The sequence below is a fragment of the Sminthopsis crassicaudata genome, chromosome 1 (assembly GCF_048593235.1).
Source record: "Sminthopsis crassicaudata isolate SCR6 chromosome 1, ASM4859323v1, whole genome shotgun sequence".
Lineage (NCBI taxonomy): Eukaryota > Metazoa > Chordata > Mammalia > Dasyuromorphia > Dasyuridae > Sminthopsis > Sminthopsis crassicaudata.
This window is the reverse complement of record NC_133617.1, coordinates 19,560,177-19,578,093: the sequence shown is the minus strand read 5'-3', so window position 1 is coordinate 19,578,093 and position 17,917 is coordinate 19,560,177. Positions and strand designations below refer to the sequence as shown.

At 47.2% G+C, this 17,917-nt stretch overlaps 2 protein-coding genes across 3 annotated transcripts in view; one reads left to right on the top strand and one right to left on the bottom strand.

The window, feature by feature from the left end:
- The first annotated feature begins 1,452 nt into the window (after nucleotides 1-1,452).
- Nucleotides 1,453-4,588, top strand: FICD (FIC domain protein adenylyltransferase). 2 transcript variants are annotated; one of them, XM_074295912.1, is made up of 3 exons: nucleotides 1,453-1,544; nucleotides 2,532-2,874; nucleotides 3,330-4,588. In XM_074295912.1, exons 2-3 carry the CDS (start codon nucleotides 2,589-2,591, stop codon nucleotides 4,403-4,405), a joined length of 1,362 nt encoding a protein of 453 aa, XP_074152013.1. In that variant the 5' UTR covers nucleotides 1,453-1,544; nucleotides 2,532-2,588; the 3' UTR covers nucleotides 4,406-4,588. The 2 variants fall into 2 exon arrangements, with proteins under 2 accessions (XP_074152013.1, XP_074152023.1); XM_074295922.1 differs by having other exon boundaries at nucleotides 1,468-1,544; nucleotides 2,474-2,874.
- Nucleotides 4,589-7,446: 2,858 nt separating this feature from the next.
- SART3 (spliceosome associated factor 3, U4/U6 recycling protein) overlaps nucleotides 7,447-17,917 on the bottom strand; it is a 32,345-nt gene continuing 21,874 nt past the window's right edge. The window contains exons 10-19 of the mRNA XM_074295899.1: nucleotides 17,613-17,690; nucleotides 17,459-17,517; nucleotides 16,923-17,032; nucleotides 15,684-15,796; nucleotides 12,525-12,601; nucleotides 11,731-11,899; nucleotides 10,942-11,396; nucleotides 10,568-10,720; nucleotides 8,760-8,947; nucleotides 7,447-8,405 (exon numbers count right to left, since the gene is read on the bottom strand). Of these exons, the coding sequence (XP_074152000.1) occupies nucleotides 8,228-8,405; nucleotides 8,760-8,947; nucleotides 10,568-10,720; nucleotides 10,942-11,396; nucleotides 11,731-11,899; nucleotides 12,525-12,601; nucleotides 15,684-15,796; nucleotides 16,923-17,032; nucleotides 17,459-17,517; nucleotides 17,613-17,690 (1,580 nt within the window). The 3' untranslated portion in view covers nucleotides 7,447-8,227. The remainder of the gene's footprint in view (nucleotides 8,406-8,759; nucleotides 8,948-10,567; nucleotides 10,721-10,941; nucleotides 11,397-11,730; nucleotides 11,900-12,524; nucleotides 12,602-15,683; nucleotides 15,797-16,922; nucleotides 17,033-17,458; nucleotides 17,518-17,612; nucleotides 17,691-17,917) is intronic.

The window sequence follows — 17,917 nt, the reverse complement described above, 5'->3', positions numbered from 1 at the left end:
AATTGCCAATTGGACGGTTAATAGGGACTATTAACTTGTTTGAAGGTTGACCCTCCCCAGCTGTTCTGTGCTGACTTGATTGGTGGGACAAAGAGGGGGAAGTGACTTGTGTGGGAGGAGTAAGAGAAACTTGGGTGGTGGAACTCACGCTCACTCGTACTTGTGACCTGGCGTTGGAGGCAACGGTAAAGATCTAGAATAAAGACATTTAATGATCCTGACTCCTGCTGATTTCTGGGAAGATAAGAGTTCCAGCAGATAAGTATGAGTCTAAATGTGAATTCAGTTCTTCTGACTCCCATAGCCTTTGGGATCTTCTCTAATTGTGATCCTCCTTAATCTATGCTCAACAGAGGATTGAAGAATGCCTTGGGTGAATGGGGAAAGACTCACTGGGATAAAGATAGAGACACTGCCCAGAAGAAAATAGTTGGGATGGGGTGAGATCATGAACAAAGAGAGAAGGAAGAGAAGATAGAAAGAAAAAAGAAAGGAAGGAAGGAAGGAAGGAAGGAAGGAAGGAAGGAAGGAAGGAAGGAAGGAAGGAAGGAAGGAAGGAAGGAAGGAAGGAAGGAAGGAAGGAAGGAAGGAAGGAAGAGAAAGGGGTAGGGAAGGAAAAGGAAAAAAGGAAAGGAAAGGAAAGGAAGGGAAAGACAGACAGGATAGATAAGTAGGTAGACACAGAGAATGGATAGATTAGAAACATGGATGAGTGCATTGATAAGACACAAAAATAGACAGTAGATAGACGAGATAATAGAGACTAGATGTATGACGGGATAGACAGAGATGACAGATGATAGGACAGATAGACCACATTCTCTTGGGGAAAACCTTAGCGACACGCGACACGCAGTAGGCGTATAATACACGCGCGCGGACGCGCTCTCCCTCCACTCTCCCTTCCTGCTGGTCCCTCCTTCCCTTCTTCTCTCCCACAACTCCCCGGATCTCGGGCAGGGCGGGGCACACAGTAGGCGTTTAATAGATTCCAGTTTATTGAGTGCCGGATTGGTGGGTAGGTGGGGTGGGGTGTCGGCTCTGCAACCCGGAGAAGGGGTATTAGGTGAGGGGCGAGGAAATTTATTGCACTTCTAGAAGTCGGAGCAAAGCACCTTTTCCGCCTAAGCACCGAGACGAGAAAACTGTGGCTTTGGCCCCGCCCCTGATGCTTCCAGCCCCCTCTTTGACCAATAGGAGGGTGAGTAAGCCACGGCCCCATCTAGGCCCCGCCTTTTCCTAGGACAGTCCTAGGGCCCCAGTGGAGCACCCACCTCCGCGGTGACTATTGGCTGCCGCTGACGGAAGACGGACTAAGAAAACAGCCAATAGCAGCGCCACACGGAGTTTTTCCCGGGAAAGCCGGGTCTGTAGAGTGAAACCGGAAATGGAAGCGATCGACAGGTGGAAGTGGCCAACCAGGAGCGGGGATCGAGGATGTGGGGCGGGATCAGAACTGGACTGCGGGACCCAAACCGGTAGAGGCAGAGGCACCTGCGAGCAACACCCTAGAAGCGGAGCCGGAGCGTGGACGGGCGCCGCAGGTGAGGGGAGATGGAGGCCAGGGAGGAGCCGGAGCCGAGGCCGGGAACGGAGAGTCGGGCCAGGGGATGGGGAGCGGAGAACAGTGCTCCGGCGATCCCTGAATGGGACATTCAGGGTCCGGGGCCCCCTTGGCCGTGACATTCGATCTCCGGCCCCCTGGATGTGACGTCCCACGTTCGGGCCCTCCCTGGGAAGCGACCGCGTCCTTAGGAGTTTGGGCTGTGACATCCAGTGCTCCAGGGGCCTCCTGAATGTAATGTTCGGGGCTCCGGGAGCCCCCGGATGTGACGTTTAATGTTTCCCAGGCTTCCCCCTGGCAGTGGCCGTCTTAGCTCCTGGGGCCGCCTGCTGCCACATTCAAGGCTCCGGGCGCCTCCGGAGACATTCGGGGCCCCAGGGCCCGGCCTGAGACTCCGGGACCTCCCGCGGGGGACGGTGCCAGACACTGGGTGCAGAGCCCACCTCTGCCCGGTCCTTTTCCCGCCGTTTCGGTCCCAGGCTCTCAGCCGCTGCCCTGGCACGTCCTGGGAGGGGAAGGGGGAGGGGAGGGACAGGGCCACTGCGGGCTGGCCTGTGCCAAGCGCTTCACGGCTGTGTTTTCATTTGCTCCTCAGGACACTCCTGGGGGTTTGGTGCTGTGATAGCCCTAGTTTATAGATAAGGAAGCTGAGGCAGGCAGGGCTGAAGCGAGGCGCCCACAGAGCCAGAAAATGTCCCAGGCTGCGTTTGAACTCAGGTCTGAGTGCAGCTAGTGCTCCCACCCAGTGCTCCCACCCGGGGGCCCAGGAGCAGCCCAAAAGGGGGAGGGTCAGCCTCCCCTGCCCCGCCCCTTTCCCTCCCTCAGTCACTGGGAGGCTCCCCAGAGCGGCCCTTAGGAGAGGGGGAGGGGACCAGCGTCCCCTTCACCGGGTCCTATTTTTCACCTCAGCCCGGTCGCTTGGGCCCGCGCCGCGGCGGTTCTGACCAGCCTGGCCGCCTCCTTGCAGATGCTGCTCTCCCTCGCCGACGGCGGCCATGCTTGCGGGATGCGCTCCTGAGACCAGATGACCTTCATGTCGATGGCCACGGTGGTGGCGGTGGCGGAGCCGAAATGGGTGTCGCTGTGGGGACGCTGGTTCTGGGTGGCGGCCCTGCTGGGCCTGCTGCTGGGATCCCTGTTGGTGCTCTTGCTCCCCCTGGGGGCCGTGGAGGAGCAGGGCTCCACACTGCAGAAAGGACTCTCCTTGCTGAGGAGCAAGCTGGGAGGAGGACAGAAGTCTCCCAGCACAGGGCTCACCGTCACCACAGGAGGGATCAGTCTGCTGGTGGTCAAGCCTAAAGCGTCTGCAGGTGAGAGACGGCGTGTCCTAGAAGAGGATCCGGGGGTCTCAGTGCAGTCCAAGAGAACACGGCAGCCCAACGGCTGTTTGGGAAGCGGAGGGAGAGAGGAGGGAGCCGCGGCCGCCCTGATTGTGCAGACCCCCTTAGCCAGCGCCGCGCGTGCTGTGCCCGTGGGACACGGAGATCGCTAGCAGTGCTTGCTCACAGAGAGGGGGCTTTGAGGAGGGCAGAGGGCGGCAGGCTTGGGGGAGCTCTGGTCCTTCTGCCAGGCCCCAGAGGGGCGCACTCGGGCACGACGTGGTGAGAGCTGGAACAAAATAGACTGAGATCTTCCGGGGGGACCAGAGGGCCATTGGGTATAGTTTAGACAAAGTGGCCTCAGAGATTCTCCCGCCGTCCTCCCATTTTCCACATAAAGCGTGTCCGTGTCCGTCCTTGACCACCTGACTTTTGGTGTCTTCCAGACGTTAAGCTAGAAGCCCGAGCCGCCTTGAACCAGGCCCTGGAGATGAAGCGGCAGGGGAAGCGCGAGAAGGCCCACCGACTCTTCCTGCACGCCCTCAAGATGGACCCCAATTACGTGGACGCGCTCAACGAGCTGGGCATCTTTTCTGAAGAGGAGAAAGACATTCTGCAGGCCGATTACTTATATACCAAAGCACTAACCATCTCTCCCTACAACGAGAAAGCGCTCATCAACAGGGACCGGACGTTGCCCCTGGTGGAGGAGATCGACCAGCGCTACTTCAGCATCATCGACAGCAAAGTGAAGAAGGTGATGTCCATCCCCAAGGGGAGCTCGGCGCTGCGGCGCGTCATGGAGGAGTCTTACTACCACCACATTTACCACACCGTGGCCATCGAAGGCAACACGCTGACCCTCTCCGAGATCCGGCACATCATCGAGACCCGGTACGCCGTGCCCGGGAAGAGCCTGGAGGAGCAGAACGAGGTCATCGGCATGCACGCGGCCATGAAATACATCAACACCACTCTGGTCTCCAGGATCGGGTCCGTCACCATCAGCGACATGCTGGAGATCCACCGGCGGGTGCTGGGTTACGTGGATCCCGTGGAGGCCGGGAGATTTAGGACTACACAGGTGTTTGTGGGACATCATATTCCTCCCCATCCTCAAGACGTGGAAAAGCAGATGGAAGAGTTCATACAGTGGCTGAACTCGGAGGACGCCATGAATCTGCACCCGGTGGAATTTGCCGCACTGGCCCATTACAAACTGGTCTACATCCACCCCTTCATCGATGGCAACGGCAGGACCTCGCGCCTGCTGATGAACCTCATTTTGATGCAGGCGGGCTACCCTCCCATTACAATCCGCAAGGAGCAGAGGTCCGAGTATTACCACGTGTTGGAAGTTGCCAACGAAGGGGACGTGAGACCCTTCATCCGTTTCATTGCCAAGTGTACCGAGACCACCTTAGACATGCTGCTAATTGCAACCACTGACCATGCCGTGGGTTTGCCAGAAGCAAATCCCAACCATTCTGGATGCAAACAAACTATTCCTGTGAAAACGTAAATCTCGTTTGGCTTAAAAAGTATAGCAGGGATTATTTTGCAGGAATCACACAGAAGCCTTGAGCGTTCCTACTGGGAAACGAGTCTTCTCACAAAGAAGACTTAGAGAGCTAAATGTTCTTGACCTAAGAATGTTCGTTTTAGTTTGGATTTTTTTTTTTTTAAAGAAAATCAGTTAAATTAAGCCTTGTCTCTATAATAATTTATAAGCTAACTATGCCAAATTATTTATTTTGGATTTTAAAGCAGGCAAAAAATGCAAGACGTTAACAGCCAAACTCTGGGCTGGGCATTAAGAGGCTTTTTTCAGGTTATACAGGGAAGTTGCACTGTGGGCCTCTGTCCCACAGGTCCCTGTACATTCTCTCTGTTGAGGGACCATTCTGCCAAGTCGAACTGGGGGCTCTAGGTCAGGAGGCAGGGAAGCTTTTTCTTCTGCGGGCAAGGAACTCCAGGAGTTATTTTTGCAGAGGACAAGCAGTTTTCTTTTGGAAGGTACAGGTTTATCTTCCCAGACTAACTTGGGAATCAACTTCTGCCTAGAAATCAAACTACTGAGATATAAGGGTCCATTTTAACAGTGGAACCTTGTCTGCCTCAACTGGCTTTACTTCCCTTCTCAATGATGGTACCAGGGATCATGTGTTTTTCTATAGTGGGCTATTTTTGTAATTCAGCTGACAGCCAACAGCTTGGTTCCCTCTACCTTCCCAGCCCCCCTTCTTGGGAAGAGGAACATGTTTGTTAGAGCACAAGTTGTTTGCATACCAGATCACTCCATCATCTCTCCTTCAAGCTGTGAATCCAGGACCATCTAAGTCTTCCCTGACAGATCACTCCTCAACAGTCTCTGCCAACAGATTTCCCAGATGTGGTACTGAGAGTACACCCCTGGATCGCTGACACGAGAAATCAATCCCGATATAATCAGCTGGATCACATCTCTGGGGCATCTGTTTGGAACCTTCCTCACCTTGGCCAGTATCTTTGCCTTTTCTGTGCAATATTTTCTCCCCAGCTCTTTGCATCATGACATTACCCCCTTCATCCAGATACCTCATGTTCAGCACAGGCAGTGGGCCCCCGAGGTTGGGCCAAGTCCTTCCAAGCCATTTGGAAGGAAGGAGACAGACTTTGCTTTAGCTCCCCGGACCACATTTAAGAGGGTCCTGCAATAATAGCAGAGCCTTTGTCAGTCACAAGTGGAACAGCTCAAACAGCCAGTAAATAACCAGGGTCCTTTCAGCTTGTTGAAATCCATCCATTTGGTGAATCTTCCACCTTGTCACTGTGACTCCATCTTTCAGTGTCGGCCCCAAGCTTTTGGAATTATATAGGCTGTCACAAATGGACAACTGTTGGAAGAGAGGCCTCCTTAACTATACTTTCTCAAAGGCTGGCTTAGCCCTGGGGAAATAGAAAAGCTCTCACACAAAATCCAAAAGTTCACAACCCTAAGATATTTTAAAGATCACTGCCATAAATTATCCAATTCTGGATTTGGTTCTTAGGAACAAACCCCAAGGCTAGCTGAACCACTAGACAAAAGCACTTGTTTTTGTAATAATGAATGAATTTGCACTTTAGTTCTATGTGAAGGATGTTACTTTAACAAACTACTTATTCTAATAAAGTATTTTATTAAATCACTGAGTTAGCTTCATTATGTGAAAAGATGCTATTGTTTGGTTGAATTTAGTAAAACTTTACTGCAAGTATCTTAATTAAAACCAGTGGTTTTAATTTTAAAAGGTGGTGTGAAATACCCCTTCACACCAATCAGATTGGGCTAACATAAAAAAAAAAGCTAGGCCCAAAAGGGCTGAAAAGCTTGTCCATACTCTTTGACTCAGAAATACCTATTATTGGCTTGAACATGAAGTTAAACCCCTTATTTCAAGGCCTAGAGGTCATCAGCAAGGTCACCCTAGACTATGAAGACTATACCTCTGATTTTTCTTCCTACCACAAGATACTGCTATATAATTATTTTGGAGGGGAGAGAGGGCAGGGAGGAGAAGAGAAGGATATATTGAAATCTTAAATTGTACCTGGGAGACACGGGTGGCCAAGCCAAGTTTGCTCGCACTGTTAATGTCAATTTAGGGCATATGCTCAATAACCCCACTAAATAGATCACCTATGTGAATGAGTCAGTGCTTCCCAGGGCCAAATAAGATCTCTAAGATAATCAAGCAGCCTCAAACAAGACTCTCATCATGAATCAATTTCAGAACAAAAAGCTGCTGTAACCACCTAGACCTTAGATAAACACATCTACTAACCCCCCCCCCCAAAAAAAAGGATGTATAAGTTACTTCATTTTTATATCAATATAAAATTAGCAAGAAGCTTGAGATATAAAATGATAAACTGAAGCGTAGCATTAGTATCCCAATTTTATAGCTGAAAACACTAAGGTTTCCAAGAAGCCAGAACCATAATTCCGGTTCAATGTTTCCCCAAAAGGCAGAGTCTTGTAAACCAAATACTAGACTGGAATCACCCAGCTGTGGGCTACAGTCTGACGTCTGGCTAGTCAGAACCTCTGCCTGCCTAAATGGCTTCACCTGAAAGATAAGAGATCACTTAAGATCCGTCTGCTTTCCTCCCAAGAAGCTAAGGGCTTTATAAATAAGCCAATTATCAGTATCTATACGTAATATGCATCTTAAGTTACTGTTTATCAGATGTCTGAATGACAGCCACTCAAATTCAGAAACACAGATATACCACAATTCCGAACTGCATTTTTAAAAAAGAAAAATTAGGGGGTGATTATCTTCTCTGTTTCAGAGTTCTTTGAACTAAGTTTTGTGCAGTAAACTGAAGAACTGACTTTGGATCAGCCAAAGTTGGAGGAAGAAAGTTTTCTCAAAGCCAAAGAACCAAATGAAGAGCGTTTTTTAAAGAGACTTTTTTAATATCACGTAAGTCAGGGGGACATGGGATTGAAGGTCCAGAACATCTCTCAAGGCAGGGCCAGGAGGTAAATAAAGCAAGGTGCACCATCTGTGTTGGACTGAAGAGAAGAAAAAGACCTTTTAAAGATAACTTCAGTTTAATAAGTGAAGTTAAATGGAGAATGTGAGTTTGCATCTGACATCATATATAAACAAAACCAAGGAGCTGTGAGGGTCTCGACAAGGGGGAGTACAATTCCTTGGGCAAACAAAGTGGACATAACCCACGGTGGCAGCACACACAATTCTGAATACAAAACAGATTATCTCCAGTCTCCCATCCTTAGGAAACTTAAAAATAAGGGTTTGACATGTCATTTACAAATGCACAATATAAAAACAGAAACCACTTGGAACAGAACATCAACCCAATCCACTTTTCTCCAACTTCCCTTCCCCTCCCCCTACCAAAATAGGCCATTGTGGTGAATTCCGAGCATCTGCCATTTTATCCTTGCCAAGAACGATGATGAGCTGGTCTGTTCTGCCGAGTGCGAAATGAGTATGTTGTAAATGGCAAAAAGCTGCCCGAGCAGCTGCCCTGAGGAGCGGAGCTCCGCAAGCTCGGTGCTTCAGCTCCACGCCACCCTGTGCCCGCCTAAAAAGTGAACACTCCCTCATGCTGCCCACCCTCAATATGAGGGATCATTTAAAGCCATTTAAACCAACACTAGCCTTCTCTGTCTCAGTCAGAACAAAAGAACCCTCTGGCTTGGGATGGCCCCAACCTGTATTGTGAGGAACCTAACAGGACAAAGTAGTTATTTACAGAGGATGATGGGGGCTTCCCCTGGCCAGCAGAAATAAGGACACAAAATGGCTTCCTCAAAGGCATTTTGACATTTCCCATGAAGTCCGATTCACTTTTTCAGGAGCATCTTGGCAAAGTCGGCATTTGACATCTTGGGCGCCTCTGGGGTTGTTGAAGAGGGTCCAGGTGGGCTCTGGAGTGTCCCATTCTCAGTCTTGGGGCCAGGATTATTGGGGCGCTGCAATGCTCGAGGCAAGAGTGAGAGCTGGGTCCTCCCCTTACCCCGCCTAAAAAGGGAAATAGTTTTATGTACAGACTAAAAGCTATAAAAATTGGTTTTATAGTTAGCAAAGTGGACAGAAAGAGCTTTAGGGTTTTAAAAGTTACATACACGAGGAGTGCATCAAGGAGCAAAAGGAGAGAACAAAATTTGTAAGGGAAAAGGACCCACTTCCAGCAGGTGAATTCAACAAAAGACTAAAGGGCAGAGCCAGAGCAGGCTCCGCCACCCAGATTTCTCCCAGCCCGTCTTGCACTCCCTGGCCCACACCAGCCTAGTACAGCTCATGCCAACTCCTGCCTCAGGGGAGCCAGGCCCTTAGTGACCGACCCCTTTGCTCCCTTCCGAGATGAGCACTTACGCGCCATACACCTGCCGTGGCACCAGGGCCCCAGCCGCTCTCCCTGCCTCAGGCCTGTCCGGCAGCTTCCTTTGGGGAGGGTTGCTGATAGCCACTTTAATGACGTTTTCTTTAATTGTCATTCCATCCATTTTCAACACAGCCTGAGAAGCCTGAGCCTCATTCTCATATTCTACATAGGCAAGGCCCTAAAGAAAGAACAATCATAATGTAAAAGAATTGACAATACGTCCTCAGTTAATTTACTTATAAAGTACCACACCAAACTATCAAAGGATTACTTTGTAGGACTAGAAAAAAAGAAAATCCATCTGGAGAGCCACATGAAAAATGGGAAGGAAAGGGGCACCAAGCAATACCAGACCTCAACCTCTACTACAAAATAACTTGATATGGTTAGAAAGAGAAACTTGCCATCTAATTCAATAAACTCCAGATCCCCGCTACGGGGCTATGGTCTCACAACTGACAAAATCTTCTGGCAAACCTGGGCAACAGCTAGATAGAAACTAGGCTAAGACCGCCCTCTCAACCCATCCATCAAGAGAAGCTTCAAATGGCTATGTGATTTAGTTCAAACATAGATTAGATATACCATAAACAAAGAAAAAGTTGACCATTGAGATCTATTACTGGGGGAAATATTTTTTTTTAAAATATCCTAAAAACTGAGAAGTAAAAGAGTATCATAAAAGATAAACTGGATAATTTTGATTTAAAATTCTTGTATAAACAACCCAGGACAGCCAAAATTGAGAGAGAAATGGCCAACAGGGAGGAAAACACCTTTGCAGTGAGTTTCTTCAATAAAGGTCTCATTTCCATGAAACAAAACACTCTGATTTAAACATATAAGAAGAAAATCCACTGCCCAGTTGACAGAGTCAAAGAATCTGAGTGAGCAGTTCTCACACCCAAGTTACCAAAAGCCATAAGAAAGAATGCTTCAAACCATCAGGACAGAGAAATGCTCATTAAAGCAACTCAGAGGTTCTATGTCATGTTCATCATCAAACTGGCAAGTGGGCAAAGGGCACTGCTGCTGCCCGTCAGGCAGGCTGTACATCAGTGCAAGGTGTGTACCCTTGGTCTCCCCAGAGTGACTAAGCGGGAGCAAATCCTCAGAGCCTGTCCCAAAGCCAAAGAAAAAAGATGCACAAAATATGGACCGCACGGCTAATACTGAGAACCAAGGAGTGCCCATCAATGGAGAAATGGAATGGAATCCAACAATTTCAAAGAAACTTAGCAAAACTTGTCTGAAGGATGGCAGCCCAAGGCTGCTCTGAAAGACTGTGAATGAAAACATCCTCCACAAAAAGCACTTGGAGGTTAAGCACACAAGACATCTCCACAGGCTCCCGGTTTTTCTTCCTTATCGCTGCTGGCCATATGTTTTGTTTTCCTGTCCTGTTCTATTTCCTGGTGCAGGCAAGGCCTAATTTCTCAGATTCACAGAAAGTTTCACTAAAAGAGAAGTGAGAAATCCCAGGGCCTTCAGAAAGGTGAAGTGACCACGGCAGAACTGGGGCTCAAACCCCATTCATCTGAGACATGTTCAAAGCTCTTCCTCTCTTGCTGGTTACAAAGAACCTGAAGTGTTTTTAAATTAAGGGCTTGAAGGGCAGATGGGCTTCACATGCAACAAAGCCAGGGAAGGTCAAGTCCCCTCTGAAGAGCCTTCATCTCCCCCCTCCCCAACCCCAAATATGACTTCTCCTCCGTGGGGGGGATACAACAGAAAGGGCCACTCCCACAGACCCCAGGCTCGCAATCTCACCCATCAGAGCGCCCTTGGCCTCATGTACCTTGGGTTTCCCAGCACGGTTGGTGACCAGCCTGAGGTCTCTCACACTTCCGTGAACTTTGCAGATGTCTTCTAGCTCTTCCTTTGTGCAGGAGAATGGCAAACCAGAGATAAACAACTTGTGCTTTTCCAGGGCTGTGCTATACCTGAACACCTGCAGAGCAAGAGAAGATGGGACTGAGATGGGCCTTCACACCCCCCCAGATGACCCAGCCTAGGGGTCCCACAGTAGTCATAGTCCCAGGACCCAGCCAAGGTCTTCTCATCTGTCCAAGCAGCCTAGACAACTTCCTAACTGCAAGACAAGCCTCCAGAGGAGAAGAAGCCCTTCTCCTTAAACAACACTGCCATCCACTCCTTTCCCCAGACATATACCTTAAAATCTGGATTCTTGTTCTTGTCCACACAAGGCGAGACAAACATCGGCCTTCCATCCACAGTCTTTCGGTCCAAACCCAGGGCTTGCAGGGCTGCCTTCTCTTCCTTAAACTCGACATAGCAGTAACCCCGGAAGTCGCCCCGGTTGCTGAAGATGGGACGGATCTCCGTGACCTCCCCACAGGCCTCAAAGAGGGGCCTGAGCTTCACGTCCGGTTCTCCCAGGCTGTAGGGCAAGTTGCTGACAAACACCGTGATGTTGTCTTTATTGCTGTCGTGAAACACTTTGGGCATCTCCTTTTTGATTGCAGCTGCTTTCTCCTTCTGTTTGGAAGGGGGATCGACTTCTGTCGACGCACTCCTCCCAAAGAGCCCCATCTCCATGCCCGAGTACTCCTCCTCTCCAGCCAGAGGCAGGCTGCTCCCGGCCCTTGGCCGCTTGCTGGGCTGCTCTGCAGATTCCCAAAACAAGAAGGTCCTGGCTGTAAAGCCCACCAGCCCCGGCTCTGCCCTTCCCCACTACAGGTCTCGAAGACCCCGAGCACAGCCCACATCCTCTTCTGCACGCCCGCCTGACGCTGTTCCACATCTCTCAAAACCTCCACCCTGGTCTGCTTTATGTTGCCACACAAACACTGGCTATGCCTCCAACTCACTGGTGAAACGGATGGTTTACTGATTAGCAAAGAACGGACGCCCTGTTGACAAACCTGCACTGAGAGGTGCCCAAGACCACGGGCACTCCCTCGGCCCCCTGCCCGAGCTACCAAGGGAAAGGGGCTCTACCTTCTTCTTCGTCCCCCCACTCGTCATCCTCGTCTTCGTCCACCTTCCGCTTGTCCCCCGCCTTGCTTTTTTTCATCTTCTTGAAGGCTCTCTTCTCGGCCCGAGCCCGCTTGCGCTGCTCGGTCTTCTCTTCTTCTTGCTGGGCCAGAGCGGCCTCCTTCTCAGCAGCCTGCAAACATGGAGATGAGTGAGTAGGAGGCTACACAAGCCGCTGCTTTGGCTTTCAGCTAGGGAGAGAAAAAAGGGGCAGAGCCTCAAGAACCCACATTTAATGGGCAACATGCTCTCTCAGCACTATCTTCTAAAGGGGGAAAACAAGGAAATTAGTGGGGGTTGATAAAACCTACTTCACAACTGCTGGCATAGATTCCAAATTCCCACCTTAAGGGCACCTTAAGCCTTCAGTGTTTTGATGGCTTATTCCTACAGCCAACAGCCCCCCCCCATCCACCCCCACGAGAACCTGAGGCGCTTGTCTTGGGTGCTCCAGACTATCCTTGTGTGCAGCAGCAGCAAAGTCTGTCCCCATAAACTACTAAAAATCACCCACTAAAAAGACACTCGATTATTTTTACCATTTCTTATAGGCAGACCTCAATCTCCAAGAACATCTATAAGAATGCTGTAACAGAGGATTTGAATGTCGCCTTAATTTTTTTAACATCAAAATTAGCAAATTTTTCCTCCCTGAGAAGTACATTTCAAATGAGATTATCCGGAGATTTCTGACAAACATTAAAACATCTTGCAGGCAATTATCATCAGTTCCTCAGCAATTCACAAAATATCACTACCTTGACTCTCTGCTCATTAACTCGAGCTAATCGATTTTCAGTTTTCTGAACTGCTGAATCCCAATCTTCCAGAGTACCTAAATGAGGAAAGTAGTAAACAAGCTTTAATTTCCTGGGATTTCTGAAAACTTAATAGAAGAAATTAAATCTCCGCCTCCCCTCCCTAAGAGAATCAACCATATAGAATCTGCAATCGAGACCGTGGTCTAACCCAAAACCCGTCCCCGAACAGCCCAATCCATCCAACAATCCAATAAGCAAGGCTTGTGCTTAGAACCCTCCAATGAGGAAAAAGCCTGTCACACACACCAAGTGCCACTTTTTGATACCCCCAATTACTAGGAAAGGTTTCTTTAAAAAGATCACCTCCCATTATACAAAAAAAAGAAGAGAAATGAAATGAGTCAAATCCCTGGGCCTTCTGATTATTACCTGAAAGGCTGTGGCTAAGTCGCTCAATCAATCTAAGCCTAAGTATCTTCAGCCACAAAATAAAGAGTTCAGGTACTTCAAGTTTTAAGTTGGAATCATAGCTGGTGGTTGAAAATTTCCTCACTGGAAAAAATTGATCTAAACAGATACCTGAAGTGCCAGAATGCAAAACACATGGCTTTGCTGCCCAAGACAGGCAAGCAGTAAATATATTAGTACCAAGTCACAAAGGATATTTATAATTAATTTGGTTGATAATTATGTGCAAGAGCAAAAGGGTTCTTACTCCAAGTGGTCACCACACTCTTTACTATTGCGTAAGGGAGGCTTTGCAGAGAAAACCCAGTATAAAATGCAGTAGACACCATCACAGTGTTCATGGGTGGTACAGAACTGTTTTTTTATTCATTTGTTCTTTTCTTGCAAGGATTGCATGTTTTGTCTCAATAATTTATCCTAAAAAATAAGAGCCACTTTTCGATAATAAGGTGATGCTAATTCCAATCGATTTGTGATGGAGAGAGCCCTCAGCATCCGGAGAGAAGACTGGATGCGAATCAAAGCATAGCATCATCACTGTGTTTGTTATGGTCTCCTTACTTGGTTTTTTCTTTGGTCACACTTTTTTTTCCCTTTTTGATCTGATTTTTCTTGTGCAACATGATAAATGTGGAAATATGTTTAGAAGAATTGCACATGTTTAATCTATAATGAATTACTTGCTGTCTAGGAGAGGGGAGAGGGGAGAGGTAGGTAGAGAGACGGAGAAAAATCTGGAACACAAGGTTCTGTAAGAGTGAATTTTGAAAACTATCTTTGCATTTTGAAAAATAAAAACTTTTATTATTTAAAAAAATAATAATCTCAGGATTTTTTTGGGGGGGAGGGGAAGAAGACTTAAGAGGAATAAGGTTTTCTGATGCTGAGTGAAATGAGCAGGACCAGGAGAACATTATACACTTCAACAACAATACTAGATGATGATCAATTCTGACGGACGTGGCTCTCTTCAACAATGAGATGAACCAAATAAGTTCCAATAGAGCAGTAATGAACTGAACCAGCTACACCCAGTGAAAGAACTCTGGGAGATGATGATGAACCACTACATAGAATTCCCAATCCCTCTATTTTTGTCCACCTGCATTTCTGACTTCCTTCACAGGCTAATTGTACACTATTTCAAAGTCCAATTCTTTTTGTGCAGCAAACAACTGTTTGAACATGTATACATATATCATATTTAACATATACTTTAGCATATTTAACATGTATTGTTCTACCTGCCATCAGGGGACGGGGTGGGGAGAAGGAGGGAAAAGTTGGAACAAAAGGTTTTTGCAATTGTCAATGCTGAAAAATGCAGGCATATGTCTTGTAAATAAAAAGCTATAATAAAAAAAAATGAATGTTGAAAATTGTTTTTACATGTATTTGGAAAAAAATATTATTGCAAAAGAAAAAAAAAAGAAATAAGGTTTTGTCTGAGAGGTGATTTTGCCTTTTTTAAAAGAAGAAAATTTAAAAGGGATGGCACACTAGGAAGAGGAAGGGTAAATCAGAAAACAAAGATTAATATAAAAAGCGAAATAACCTTTTTTAGAAGATATGAAAGGTGGCTCTACAACTCAAAGTATAGAAAATAATGTCTCTCAAATCAAGTCACATTTTCAGAATTTAACATCATTAAAAATTATTTTAAAAATTATGTTGCCAACATTTTTAGAAAACTTCCTAAAGAGCTCAATGATTTAATAAGCTAAAGATACTAGCAAAAATTTACTGCCTGTATGAAGTTACTATAGCTAAGTCACAATCTCTAAGAACATTGGTTCCACATCTACAAAAGATGGATAAAACTAAGTTTTAAAGTTTTTTCCTCATGTTAGAAACAAGCCACATAGGAGAGAAAGCCAAAGAGAAGCCTCTCTCCTACAGTCAGTAAGGGCCCTTTGCCCCGAGGTCACAGCATCCAAACATCAGTGACATAAGGCTAACCCTTGGATCCTGTGACAAGCTGGTGACTTCCTAGGCAATAGAGACCCCGATCTCCTACTGAAAGTTTGTCCTTCAAAGGCCATACCAGGTAAGGCAAAGATGAGAGCAAGGTCAAACAGAGGACTTGGTTGGGACTGCCCATTACACCTGAAGCAAAACTACTCCTGCAGCAGCCTTTCTTACTTTGTAAAAAGGACCTCCCCCCCCTAGAGTTTTACTAGCTCTACCTATCTCTTAGCATTTTGTAAAAAGCAAAGCTGTGAGAATATGATTTGCCACCTTCCCAGAATGTAAAACAAAGTGTCTGATCTTATATATTCTTCCTACTGTAAGCAGTATAATGACTCCTCTACAAAAACTTGAGGGATCTAGCTTGGAGGGAGGAGCCCTCCGACAGCTATTATCTCCATCTCCATGGTAGATTTAATTTAAGTCAGTTCACACCTCTGGGCTACAGTTTCCTCATACAAAAATGAGTCGGCCTCCCAGGTCCCTTTCAGCTTGGTCAGATGTGAAATGGGATCAGTTAGTTTCTTCCCTGACCTCACAGGGAAGACCCGAATCAGGGACAAGCAGGAGAATTATTCACACTCCTAAAGTCAGGCTCAAAAGAGCTTACCCAAGAACACACTAATGCAAAAAAAAAAAAAAAAAAAAAGGAAATCCGCCATTCCACAGGTTTGGTGGCACAGAGGCCAGAGCAGCTTCGGCACGGCCCCATCTCCTCACCTTCGATCCTCTCCAGAGTGAGTAGCACCTCACACACGTGCTCCGGATAGTCGCTGGTACACTGCACAGCCCGATGCAGAGCTTTCCGACAGTGCTGGGTATCTCCGTGGGCCCTGGAACACAAGCACCAAGAGCTGCTGACACCCCAACAATCCAGCTGAGCTGCCTTCATCACCCCCCACGAGGTGCCTGGAGGCAGCACCTTCTCCATGAAGTCTGGGGGTCACTGGCAGAAAGCCTGGATGGCAGGAGCATGCCCCAGGAGAGGTTTCACGTTTTTACCAAGCACAACTGCAGAGAAAGATAGTAATGATGAAAGCACTGGCCCATGTGATGATGAATGATGATCTAATGTGATCCTCACAACCACCCTGGGAGGTAGGAGCTATTATTACCCCCTTTTTAGAGGAGGAAACTGAAGCAAACATAAGTGAAGTGCCTAGGATCACACAGCTAGTAAATGCCTAGGTCTAGATTTGACCTTAGGTCTTCCTCACTCCAGACCTGGCACTCTGAACGCTGCGGTGCCACGTCACTGCCCCTGATCTATCCAGAGAGGCTCAGTTGCTAATGATTTTTCTTGGTCACCATCTTAAAGACTGAATTGAATCCCAGAGAGAGACACTGAGCTTCCCTGGGTAATAATATCCACACCAAAAAATTGGCAACTCCTCTATTAGAGGAGCTCTACGGTCCTCTCATCAGGAGGCCCATTCATGCCCCAGGAAAAGGCTCCATGGGCATTCTCTCCGCTCTTCCCTGGGGACTGCTGCCCAAGGATGCTAAGACTACACTCCAGAACTCCCCATGCCCCCGAGGATCTGGCCATCCCGCACCCTCTCACTCCCAGCCTCCAACTCTCAGAATCCCTGGAAGCTTCAGCTCAAGCAGCGCTGGCAGGAGGTGCTTCCCCCCACAGGATGACCTTCTGGACAGTCTGTCTCATGCATGTCCTGCCTCCCCCATTAAAATATCAACTCCCTGACAGCTGTGGCAGGTGAGTCTGTTTTTTTCCTTTGTATCCACAGGACTTGGCAGAGTGCCTGGCACAGTCAGTCAGTCAGCTAGCTGATTTTATCTAATAACAACTGTATGCTTACATTTACAAACATCGGAAAAGGCTTTCCGGCCTTCCATGGCCTCCCCAGCATCATCTGAGGCTCCCATATCCACTACTCTTTAATTGCCCTCCATCAGTTACTTCATAAGCCCAATGACACCCTTGATCCACTCCATTACCTTTCCAGGTTGTAGTATTCCAGCCACATGTTGGCATATTTTGCATTTCCTTTTGTCATAATGCTATCCCACAGTTCTCGAGCTTTCTGCATATTGTTACAAAGGCGTGCCTATAAGACAGCAATTAACACGTCAGTGAGCACACACGCCAGCAGGCTAACACTCCAACAAAATGGGAATGCCAACATTTGTGCAAATTCTACAGAAGCAGAGAGAATCGGGGTATTTTTACACTAAGAACCTCAAAGATTTTATCAACAGTAACTGAAATTTGCTTTTCAATTTTCACAATATACTTCATATGCAAATCTACTAGTAAGACTTTGATTCTTTTTAAACTAAGTTCTATTAACTAATGAAGGGCCTTTTGCAAACCTCTTATTTCATTTTTTACAAATTAAAAAAGAAAAAGGGACCATCACATTATATTAATTCAACTACTCAAGAGTTTTAGACTCAATTATTCCAACTGCTACCAACCAAGCCAAAATGCTAAAAGACTGAAGAAAATGACAAAGCTTTACACAAAAACATACCTCCACTCTTGCCCAATTCTGCATTATAGTACAGGATGGATCTCCACTTTCACTGAAACCTACCAAAAAAAAATTTTTAAATAAGCAAAACACTTCCAAAAGAAAAAGCTTCAACCCCAAAGGCCCCGAGACTAAGGCAGTTTAAGTGTCTTACGCTCCTCCACTTCTTGCTTCAAGTACTCCAGGGCCCGAGCAAAGGCAGCTCTCAGCTCTTCAAGCTCTTTACTTGAATCTGGAAGACAAGTTGGGAAAAGGATGTCTGGGAATGAGGGGAGTTCAAATGTCTTTCACACTAGCCAATCACCCAAAGAACTCGGCTCTGGGAGCAGACATATTCTACCATTGAGCGCACGGGACAAACAGGACAACAATGAGAATGTCCAAGCTACTTTTCTGAGACCCTAATGCAAAGGAGGCTGCTCTTCAAACAAGAGCTTGAAATGTTTCCCTAGAAAAATA